The sequence below is a fragment of the Taeniopygia guttata genome, chromosome 4, assembly GCF_048771995.1.
Source record: "Taeniopygia guttata chromosome 4, bTaeGut7.mat, whole genome shotgun sequence".
NCBI lineage: Eukaryota > Metazoa > Chordata > Aves > Passeriformes > Estrildidae > Taeniopygia > Taeniopygia guttata.
In genome coordinates this window covers 22,915,489-22,927,737 of record NC_133028.1, presented here as the reverse complement: position 1 = coordinate 22,927,737, position 12,249 = coordinate 22,915,489, and the positions used below count along the sequence as shown (strand labels likewise).

General features: G+C 40.4%; 1 protein-coding gene across 9 annotated transcripts in view; it reads right to left on the bottom strand.

The window, feature by feature from the left end:
* Nucleotides 1-12,043, bottom strand: part of N4BP2 (NEDD4 binding protein 2) — a 46,155-nt gene extending 34,112 nt beyond the window's left edge. For 7 of the 9 annotated variants that reach the window (XM_072928092.1, XM_072928093.1, XM_072928089.1 and 4 more), the window contains exons 1-5: nt 7,768-11,499; nt 7,293-7,465; nt 4,265-4,606; nt 1,224-2,451; nt 249-373 (exon numbers count right to left, since the gene is read on the bottom strand). In XM_072928092.1, the coding sequence (XP_072784193.1) occupies nt 249-373; nt 1,224-2,451; nt 4,265-4,481 (1,570 nt within the window). In that variant the 5' untranslated portion in view covers nt 4,482-4,606; nt 7,293-7,465; nt 7,768-11,499. Of the gene's footprint in view, nt 1-248; nt 374-1,223; nt 2,452-4,264; nt 4,607-7,292; nt 7,466-7,767; nt 11,500-11,928 lie in introns of those variants that run through there. The other 2 variants (XM_072928091.1, XM_072928090.1) reach the window with 2 other exon arrangements.
* Nucleotides 12,044-12,249: the final 206 nt, after the last annotated feature.

The window sequence follows — 12,249 nt, the reverse complement described above, 5'->3', positions numbered from 1 at the left end:
CTACCCAAAATACATACCATGATAAAATCTGAGGACAAAACATACATTTGACAAAGACAGTGGCATTTCTAATTGCAAAACACACAATGAACAGATGACTTCTGAGTTTGTGCTCATATTTTTTCCACACATATTAAAAATTACTTCTATGATGGGATAAATGCTTATCATGTAACAAGCCAAGCAGATTTTTAAACAGCATACAAGCACTGAACTGTGAGCAATCTAATCCCTTATTTATAGCTCACCTCGTTTCCTGTTCCAGTCATGTGCTTCCCCTAAGCAACCAGGATCATAATGGTATTGTCCATGTTTGTAAAAGTAATCATCAGTACTAAGAATGATTCCACCTGGATTATCCTTAAGCAAATTCCTGTCAAAGATCAAGAAATAAACAGCTTTTTCCCCTTCTTCTCCCAGGCTGCAATGTCTACTAACTACCATACACACTTTTTTTTTAGTCTCTTGCACAAAACTAAAATTATTTGGAATGGAAGCAGTAAATGGAGGTAAGAGGAGGGGGAAAAAAATCAACCTCCAAGCAAATATGATCTATAATAATTTCCCTCCTTCATTTTTTTCCAAAGGCTAGGGATTATCTAGGGGAGAGAGCTGACATAGTTTCCCTACAAGTCTCTCATTTCAAAACATCAAGGGAGATATTTTTCCATCTTCATGTAGTGACATATTTTCACACTGACAAATATCCTGTCTTAATTGCATCCCATGTTTCAGGTGTCAGTCAAAAGGAGTCTTAGTTCAATCTAGGCTTTCAGAGAGTAAGAAAAGGAATCAAGAATTCCCCCAAGAAGCTTCACATATACTACTTATACAATAAAAGTCACACAGTGAAAGGGGAATTTCTGCCTGTAAAGAGCTGGCATATTTCCATCAGTGTTATTCAAAGAAAACACTCTAAACTGGGACTGAAAGAATACAGCAGATCTAACACTACAGAAATTATGCTCTGCTGACAAACTCCTTTGTTCAGTGATAGAAGCTAAAGCTCATCATTCCTATTTCAATTTCCACTAGGAAAGGACCTGCAAGCAACTCTGCTCTCAGCAGTTACTATTATCCATTACACTGTGTGTACTGTGCAGCTTGCAATTAGGGTTTACGCATTACTATTTACAAGTGTCAGAAAACTGTCTCTGCCTATGCCAAATCCTGTACACAATTAAGCAATTTTTTTTTAGAAGCTCACAATATAAATGTTCTACCTTGCCAAATATGATTTTCCTGATCCTGGAACACCTCTGAGAAGAACAAGTACTTGACCTATTAGCTGCATCTTTTTTCTCATCATGTGACAAACACGTGGTTGCTGTGCTTGCGGGAGGCTCAATTTTGAGTTTCTATCTTGATTTCCCCATACCTTCAGAGAACAGCTGCCATCCCAGGCATTTGAAACCACTGGGGAGGAAAGAAAAAGTCCTTTTTCCGAAGTTCTACAGTCAGAAACAGGTCTCCACTGCCCTGGACTGACAGCCACAGGAATTACAAAGCTGTGACTTCCACTGGATGGATAAAATACAGGAGCCATGAGATTCCAGTGTTGTTGAGATCGACCTGATGGTGTAGGAAAATTTAAGTTATAACCCTGCTGAGTTTGCTGAGTATCTACACGTTTTTGTGTTTTGAAACTGGATGTTTCAGGAGAAATATATGCCTCTGGAAAAGACGCACTCTGGCAGCTGCTAAAGTCAGCCACTGCATCTTCGTGTTGTTCCAGGCACCTTGAATTAGGATCTCCAGTATCAGCTATTCCAAGTTCCATAGGTCTTTGGGAGGACTCACAAGAAGCAGCAGGCACACTAGTTTGATCCAAAACAGTATCTTGTGTCTGATCAGAATTTTCACACGGTATTTCTCCACTTGATAGTTTATATACTTCTGAAGCCACATCATGTTGACCATGTATTTCCAACAAATCAGAATCTTCCAGTATCTCTGAAAAACTGTCTGGTGCAGATGGTGAGCTTGTCTGGATGCTAAGCTGACTCACTGGTGGCTGGGAACAGCAGAAGTTTTCTAAAACCTCCGTATCTGTCTCTGTTTGCTGTGGAAAAAGTAGGACATTGCAAACCGAATCAGGATTTTCCCACTCAGGAAATTTGGTAAAACCATCCTGTTCCATAGGGTGCTCATGTACTATTTGGTCATTTCCAGAATTAGGCAATTCCTCAGTCAAGCTGTAACTCTGAAAGGCATTTCCTAGCAGGGAATCCAGTTCTCCAGTCAGCACACCAGGTGACAGGACCTTTTCTACTGCTGCTCCAGAGTAACTATGTGCTGCAGTACCTTCCCCCATTCTTTCATTTGCAATAGATCTTTGCTGATTAACAAGAGGTAATGATGACGCTGCTAAATCAAAACCTAAGGTTCTTGAAGATGCTGCTCCTTTGGCATGGGTGGACATCTCTAGAAGATGATCCATAACATTTTCCACTGTTGGGTAAGAGAAACAGAACAAAGCATGGTCAATTAAACAAACCCAAGCTGATGCGCATGCAATTCTTTACTTGAGGAAACATTTATTACAACTAAAGAAACAACCAAAAGACAGTTCAGCAATTCACCTTTAAATATAGATTCTGAAACTCCCTTGATCCATTTCTCTTTAGAAATAAAGGCAGAACTCAATACAAACATATTGAAAAATAACAACCTAATAAACTTAAAAATTACTATGGAAATGCTGTCTAAAATTACAAATTTTAACTGGAAAAAAATATCAGAGCTGGATGTTTAAATGGATACTTATTTCTAATCTAATATAGCTGAAATAGTGTAAAATAAATTATAAACTCTACAAAGGATGAAAGAGCTAGAAGTATGCAAAGTATGTTCACTATGGCCCACTTTTAAATGTCCTATCTAACATAGCCTGAAAAATCCAGTATTTGCATTAATTCTTTGTAAAGCCACTAAATTGAGTAGAGGGTGCCAGTGATCAACATGAACAAAATGAAAAGCAGGCACAAACATCATCTGAGCCCTAAAGCTAAGCTTCTGTTTTCCTGAAGGACAGTGTAGCAAAAACTTTAAGCTCATTTAAGTATGACTCTGTCTGAGCTCATTAAACAAATTCTTTGTCATCCTTCCAGCTTCTCTACTGCATGAAAACAACTTATTAGCACTCAAATATGCTAACCTTTCCATTTTTAAACTACTGTTTACAGTACAAGGTTATGAACTCTACATGTTTACTGCGTTCTCCAATGACCTTACATAAAATTGTTATTATGATAAAGGTTGAATCTTTATTAAGAGTTTAGAGCATGAATCAGTAATTCCATCAAATTCCATTTTAAAATGAACAACAATTATAACAGCACTCTCACATTTGTTCTTAAGTTGTAAACTCTGTACAATTTAGATAATAAAAACAGTCCTTTTAATAGTTATCTAGCTTTCATACATATAAAAAAATGCCAAAATCTGCTTTCTTAGCACACATTCTTACAATAATCTCACTTAATCACATCTGATCATATGAATACAAATTAATTTAAATGCTCCATATATGGCTTATTCCCCTGTACCTCATGCAGTACTTTTCTCATAAGCAAATAACCTTGCATATAGAGGAATTTTAAAACCACAGAAGAATGGAATGGACTGGGCATAAATATGAAAATAGTCTGCCAGCAGAGTTGGGTATGTAGGTTGGCAGAGTGTAGGGTAAGAAATTAGCTCCTTGCTTTAGTTCCAGCAAAGGTGCAGAGAACTAAACATGGGAAACAAAATTTATACTGCAGAAACTAATCCTCAGTGCACACAACAAGATGACAATGCAAAATAAATGTAAGACAAAAGCTCAGGTCAAGTATTCAAGGAAAAGCAAATGCTGCCAGGACCACATATGGCATACCATCAAAAAATTACGATCTAGAACATAAAATACTCCTCCTGCAAAAACAGCTTAGGCATCTTGCAGATATGGCACAGAAACTAACTGGAAAAATCAGGTTCTCCTCACAGCTCCACCACTGCCTGCTCTGTGTCACAGAATAATACACTCTAAACAGTACCTCCATTTATGGAGCACATTGTTCCATTTACCAGGCTCACAGAAACATTGTTAAACTTGTAGAATCTTACATGGTTGTAAAATTTCAAAATATTATTACTCCCCTACTTATAAAAAGTTAAACTCACAAATATGATTACAACACCCACACCAACTTTCCTGGAGTTGCATCAGTTAAGAGCTATCTTATGTGAAACAAAACTGTAATGTCAGCTGTATATTATTTACCTTTAAAATCACATTCAGACAGAACCATATAAACCACACTAGGATCTAGGTCAGAAAACATCTCTGACATGCTGTTGAAGAGCTCTTCCTTATTGACAGAATGCATTGCTTGTGCCACTAAGTGGCTTGGGTCCCCCGGGCACACAGCAACAGCAGTTCTGTCAGAATTCCCATTCCTCTGAGAAGGACTCCCACCAGTTTTCCTCTTTCGTGGCATTTTGTTTTCTTATACCCAGCGTGCTTTTTGTTCTGGTTTGTTCACATGGGGCTGCCAGCACCAAGCCCAAAAATCACAAAAAAAAACTCTCCTAACTGGGATACAGCAAACAAGAAATTGCAGACCTGGAATTAAAAAAAAAAAAATTAATGAAATATATAATCACATTTCCACATCTTCTATTTAAGTAGCTAACAGATTAAAAACATACATAAGCATACAGGAAAGCATTTTCTAGATGTCTGCCTTTTTTCTTTTCAAATGGCTGACATCTAGAGCAGCCTAATTTTCCACAGAATCTGTGTCTGGAAGAGAGAACAAATAGAATGTAGCTCAAAATAGAAATCCAGAAAAGTAAAGTTTGCACTGCCAGGTGGCCAGTTCACAAATATTCCTCTGCTACTGAAGGTCAGTTAACATTATGGAACATCTACATTCAGTTAACATTCAGAAACTACTCCTCTTATGAAAGGACTGGAAGATGTAACATGTTACCAAATCTTTCAGAAGTTTTTCACTGCTTCCCCCCACCCAAGATATTTTAAGAATAAACAGGAGTTCTTCAGTGTTCAAACAATGGCAGAGAGGTTGTGGAGTCTGCAACCCCATATATCCTCAAAACCTGAACAAATAGCCCTGTTTGAACCAGGCTGTTTCAGGCACTCCTGCTTGATTTGTTTGCTGGGTTGAACCAAATGACATCCAGAAGTGCCTCAGCCTGTGTGAAGTTTTTTTTAATTGTTAAAAACACTTTACAACTCTATACACCATAAAGCAAGAAGAGGCTTCTGTCCACACCCCCCCCACTTCTGCCGTGCAGCCTTTGAACACATCTAGTTACAACATTACAGCACTTATAATAACTGCAAGTACTGCATTAATCTTGTATAGAAAAGGAAAGCATTTATTAATGGAAATACAAGCATGGAGTACAGCATGGTCTCCCTTTTTTATTTATATAGTATCAAGGCTCTGTTGAATTCTTGTGATGAGCATAATAAACTAATTTGTAGTTTTTACAAATTATTATTCAGAAGCAAACCTTAGTAAGGCTTAGAAATACGAAATTACAGTAGAGTCTCTATTTACCAATAAGAATTACTGAGTAGGCCATAAAATACTTGGTATATAAAACACGATATTTTGCCAGTGATGATCAATTCAACATTTGCAGATAAATAAATGTCAGCACTTCCATTTTCATTTAGTTCTTCCCTCCCTGGATCACTGGCATACAAATGACAATGCCAGATTAGTGTCAGATTCAAATAGCACTTCTCCATTATCCTCTATCAATCTCTTCCAACAACCAAGAGATTGCCATGGCTTAGTTGAGGTGTCAGGGAACAGGTTGGACTTGATCTTGAAGGTCTCTTCCAACCTTGTCATTCTGTGATTGTGTGATTCTGTGAATATTTAGCAGAATGCTGACTGTTATGTTCTCAAGTCATAGAAATTTATGAAATCAAAACAGACAACTCTAGGATCCCAGGAGTTTCCATCATGTGTATATGGAGTTTAGACGGACAAACCAGACGGATGTCTGAAACAATAACAAGGTCAAGGTAATCTGAAATGTATGACAAGGAAAACAATACTCAGGAAAAGGAAGAAGCAGACTTCCAAAAATAAAGGAGAAACCATAGTGAAAAATACTAATTGACCAGACTGAGCTGGGACAACTGCAGCTGGTTTTTTCATCACACTTTTTTTTGATTCACCTCTCTGATTAGCCATCCTTATACCATTCTTCACTGTCATGAAGAAGTATTCAACAACAGCGGGTCTTGTTTTTCAAACTTCTGTATCTAATTGATTCATCCTCTAGCCAGTAGAAAAGGTCGTCCTAACTTAAACAATGTTGCCAGTGCTAAAAAAAATATGATTGTTCCTCAGTAAAAGAGGTTCAGTGACAAAGGAAAGATCCTGCAAGGGAGAAAGTTATTCATGCACCTTGACATTACTGTGCAGCAATAGACTTTAAGCAGAACACTTCAAGTGTTGTCAGTGCTTGAATCCAGCTCTCTTATAATGATCAATCCTGCAAGGGCATGCTGCTGAAAAACATGCTCTGGCTGCAAGTCCTATTACACATAACATTTCAAGTATAGGAAAAGAAGTAAATAGGTAGTATTCAAGAGCAGGCAGAACACATAGAATAGAGGAAGAAAAATACTAAACTGCTTTCTAACTGAGTTATAGTTGATACCAAAAGTATTCAGAAAACTCTTTGAATCAAAGAGATTGCATTAGGAAACCATCAGCAGTAAATAAAGTTTTTTGAGATCATTACAAGGCCTTATTTTTTAATCAAACAGATCAGAGAGGTATTCTAACCACTGAATGTTTACAAAAAGTATTAAGCAGCATGAGACATTTCTGGTTTAACTGTGACCAAGTTCAAATGGCAAATAATTAATCAGTATTACTTCTCTTCATTTTTTAAGTACAGAGGAAGTCTCTAGCCTTGACATAACACAAGAGTCAAACAATATGCACAAAGCTGCCCAATTTGTATATATTTTTTAACTTCTCTGAATGCTTTAAGGTAGTTAATTCCTATATGAAAGAGGCTGGTTTGGCTTTGCTTGGTGGTGGTGACAGCTTTTTGGTTTGGTTTACTTTTGGGGTTTTTGAACAATTTCTTGATTTCAAATTATATAAAATATTTATCATGTAACAGCCATGTGAAGCTTCCCGCATTTAAAAAAAAAAACAAATAAACACATGCACATATATACTTACAAGCTGGGACTGAAAAAAAAATTCCTATTTGTAATACATATAAAATAGCAATGGCACAGAACTTACATCTTTAGCTTCACTAAGTTGCCCCACAGTGGGTCCTTTCTCATCTTTCCAAAACCACCACTGACGGCACATTTAATAAAGATCTGCTGTTACAAACTATAATGCACTCTTCTGTCAGGAAACCATACTTTCTAATATACAAATCAGATGTCAGCAGAAGTGGCTGCTTCCTCCTGACAAAGGAATAATCAGAATACAAATTAAAATTTGTGGTTTTCTCACTTTAAGCAGTTTTAACAATGAGCAATACACTTAATAGTGTATTGTATAGTAATTGAGTAGATTAAGCACAGCTAATATCTTAAATAAGTACCAAACATTTCAAGCTAAGCTCAAATATAAGTATTCCTAAGGATAAGAACATCTACCTGATTTAAGTTTTTAGATTACTTCATATCAAAAAAAGCTGACTTACATCAGGTAAAGAAATAACATAGCAGAAAAATAAGCTAGAAATAAATGTAAGTTTCCTCACTTGTCATTCCACTTGGTTCTTCACCACAGTTCTTAACCATCGTGAAAAGGTTTACATATCCATGCTGGTGAAGACTAGATTCATTCCATCATGTGGGAAATTAGGCAAATAAAATCTGGCACATCAAAATAAGATTATGTTACTTACACAGCTTATTTGTAAAGTCCTACTGATGCTAAAGAACTGCAATTCATCAAAGCATCTGCCAACTCCTAATCCATTGTGTACATACCAAAGATGTTAGATATACTCAAAGTCTGACAATTCCAGTTTACATATTAGCCTAGAGCTTACTCCTCACAAGTGTTGTGCTTCCAAAAAACTTTAAAAAACCCCAAACAGCAATAAAATCACCAAACAAAATAAAATAAAGAATAAACATCAACAACAAAATCCCCAAACACACAAAAAACCACCAAAATCAAATGAACACGTATACCTAAATTAGGTAAAGAATTTGAAACAACTACTCTGTCACACACCTAAACATGACAAGTTGATGGCCTAAATACTCTTCACAAGAAATGGAGATACCCATCTCACATTTTACATCTAACTTCATTCCACTGCTCCAAAGAATTTAAAACTGTTATCAAAACACACAAAGCACTTCACTTAAGCAGGAACCTGATGAGAATCCAAATTTACAAAACAAAGGCCACGTTGCAGACATAGAAAGTTATTCACCTCAACAAAGTGGCTTCAGAAAAATCATACCAGAAAAAGCTGAAAAGCCATTCAATTATTTTACACAACAACCTTCCAACAAAGGTAATTTCCACATCTGTTCATTTGCACTTTGAGGTTTCTTAAGTGAAGAAAAAAACTATTAAGTATTTAAATACAAGCACGAGAGGAAAAGCAGCCAATGAAATCAAACTGAGATCAACTCATTTTACTTTCTAGTATTTATTTAAAAAAAAGCTTTTCTCTTTTTGGACAATGTTTGAGTCCCCCCTCTAAAAACCAGCAGGTAAAAAAGGAAAGAAAAAAACAGGAAATGCCTTCCAGCAGATTTTTCTCAGTAAGTGCAGGAGATGGTTTAGGAGCCTTTTGTGCTCTTCTATTTCTGCCAGCAGTCAGCAAGGGAACAGGCCATTCGTTATTGAATGTGAAATCCATAGCCAGCTAATGACAGTGCTTCTGGAAACACTTCAAGGATCTTTTCTACTCTTTCGTTCTTGCACTCTGTGTTATTCCCACTGGTTGTTCCAAGATCTTGTTCAACAGTTTTAACAAAGATCCTCCTTTGTCATATCAAGATCTATCGAAGTGCAAGACACTGACAAATAGGTCTAATTCCTAACTAACTTGTATACACTTGCTTTATGCAATCTGTTCTAGGATTTTTTTCCACTTTTGTGATTTTTAAGTCCCAGGTCAGACAGAGTCTTTTGAAGCTGCTGCAAAAAATAAGTATTCCTTTGAGAACAAAACAAAAGCTTTATCCAACTACATACATAGTTCAAGAGTACAAACCCAGCACAAACTCATCTGAAGTAGATGTTTATGAAGCAAACACAGCCTGCTGAAGAACAGAGCCATGTTTGCTAGGAAGGACTCAAAAACTTTTCTGCACATGACAAGTCATGAGAAGTCAACCTGCAGTGGAAGTCACCTAGTGTTTCACAGGTGACAGCTGTGAAATTCCACATTGTGCAGTTTCCTTTCAAGACACAAAGCCACTCCTGCTAGAGCCCTTTCATAGAGTTCCCAGAAAGAGATAATCAAATCTACTGGATGTACATGATTAAAGCAGTGATGTGGGAGGAGGAAAGCTACCAGTGAGTGTGTTCACCACCAGGTCTGCTTGAAAGGAACTTCCTTTTGCTGTGCGCTGAAGGACAAAGCTTGGATTTTGGCAAAAATATGCAAGTATTATGAAGAGTGCAGATATGCAGCATGAAAAAAAAAATAAACAAACAACCAGGTATTCTCCTAGTTTAAGTGAAGAAGGTTGTTGCTTGGGTTGTTTGGGGTTTTTTTGAGTTTGTAGAGTTTTTTTCAGAAAATAGTAAACTTGAGTATCTGCAAAATGTCTTTCCACTTCTGGGGGTGTTTAGAGATATTTGATCCTTTTATAGCTTCCCTTCTATGTCCTTCTCCCATACAGCTCACAGCCCAATAAAGCAGGCTGAAGAAAGGGCTTCCCACGGCAAATTTAGCTTTGAGGAGAGACCTTCTAGGATGCTGAGCTCTTGGGCTACCTCAGCTGTCCCCAGTGCAGACTCGACACAGCCCAGCTGTGTTACTGTGACCTATGCCCAGTCTCTGAAGCGATGCTGCAGGCTGAAACAAAGATGAGTCTTGTGGCAATGTTGTTGGTTCTGCAATTCCACGCCTAACATTAGTACTACTGCTTAAGGTTTTATTCCAATTCCCCACTACGAGTCACAGAAAGGTGTTTGGAAACAGGAAAGAGAACTCCAGCAGTCCTGGAGCTGCAATTTGCCCATACCATGCTTCCAGAGACTATTCAAAACTCAGCCTTATTCAATTCTGACAGGCAGTATAACTGACAGCTAATTAATGCCCTACTGGCATTTTTATAGTAGCAGAGCCTTTGTGAGAATAACTAAGGCAACAACTTCTTAAAATTCAAGGATTATTATTTTTAATAGAGTTCTTCTGCATCTATAAACATTCCTGAAATAATAATTAGACTGTGTCAGCCACTTAGCATAATTACAAATCAGTACACAGGTAGGAGTGAGAAACAAAAGACTGTGCAACACCTCAGACCTAAAATCCTCCAAAGCCCCTAATGTAACATTTTTATAGTCCCTCTATAGCAGTGGCTTCCCCAGATAAAAAGCATTAATGCTAATACAACTGAGGAAGAGTTGGGTTTTTTTAAGTGCAACAAGAAATAGAGGGCAACTCCAGAGCTAAAACAAAACAAAAACCAAGAGACAGTAAGAAAAAAGCCCTGTATTTATTGAAAAATAAAATACAGGATTTTAAGACATACTTTGATGCTGTTAAATTTTCCTGACCAGTCCTTCACACAGTCTACAGGAACCCGAACTGCAAACACGTGCTGCAAACATGTGACACAAGCAAGTCCAGTCCCAGTCAGGGTGACTGTGTCGGGAAGAATGAGGGTTAAAACTTTCTGCCTCTGTCATTTTCTCCATTTATATTTCAGCCTTTGGCTCTCAAATCACAACTAGAGATGGGTTCTCTAAAACTCTAAAAGTTTTCATTTTGAGTTGTTATTCTCAACTTTTCACTGTACAGTTCTTCCACAAGACAAAGATACAGACTAAACTTTGCCAATGCCCTGCATAAATAGTACATAAGTGTCTCTTAACAGTCACACTGTCCTTAGTCTTTCAGTATACGAGTTAAGAAAAGTACTGGTAAATATGAACTTTTTTTCTCGCTTTTGAAGCCAAACTCGTCCAAAGCCCCAGTGACCTTATGGTACTTGATCAGCAAACTGCAAATCCTGTCCAAAGCACGGAGGTATACCACGCTACAAACAGCCTCACGATAAACACGTTTCAGCGGTTCTCGACTGTTAAGAACGAACAGGCCCTTAGAATACTTTGATTTCATTTTGAACGGGGTCAGTTTCTCTTGCGGGCTCTATTCTCCGCGAGATGAAGCTCACAAGCACTCCGCACTGCTTGCTGCGGGCGGGCGGCCGAAGCCTTCCCACCGCCTCGCTGGCCCTGACCCTTCCTTCAGCGGCCACAGCTGCAGGCAGGGCAGCAGTCGCGATTACTGCAGAAGGCCGGGCAATTCGGTGACGGGCGGAGGGGGGCAGGCCGCCGGCACCGCGGCGCTCGCCACAGCGGCAGCGAGCGCCAAGGCCACACGGAGGCCCCGGCGAGAGCAGGCGAGAGCAGGCCCGAGCGGCGGCGGCAGGGCCCGTCCGCGACCACACTGCCGCGGCCGCTCCGTGCCAGCGACGACCCGCGGCTGGGTCAGGCTGCGCCGCCCCCGCCCCGCTGCCTTCCCTCCCACCCGCAGGCAACTCCTCTGCAGTGACGCCGGGGACGGGTCCACCGGGCCCGCCGCCATACGGGACGCGTCGCAGGGGCCGCCCGCTTCCCGCCCCCGGGAGACCGCGGCGAACAGCTCCGCGCCCTATCGGGAGCGGGGGGAGGGCGAAGCTCCTCCCCGGCCCCGCCGCCAGACCCCGCCGGCCGTTACCTCGCGCGGCTCGGCTCGGCTCGGCCCGGCTCGGCTCAGCTCAGCTCGCTGCCGCCAGCGGTGGGCGCGGGGCTGCGGCCGCGGAACGGGGAGGCTCGGGCGGGGCGTGCGCCGCGGGGACACAGCGCCGCTCCCCGGCCGCGGGGGGAAGCGCAGCCCGGGAGGAGGCGCCGCACCGCCCCCGTCCCTTCCCCTTCCCCTTCCCCTGCCCGCCCGGGGCCCGCGGTCCCGCCCCGGCCGGCTGCGGGCTGAGGGCGGCTCCGCCCCGCAAACCGGCCGGGAAACCAGCGAGGGAGGGGCGGCCGAGCTGTGCGGTGCCAG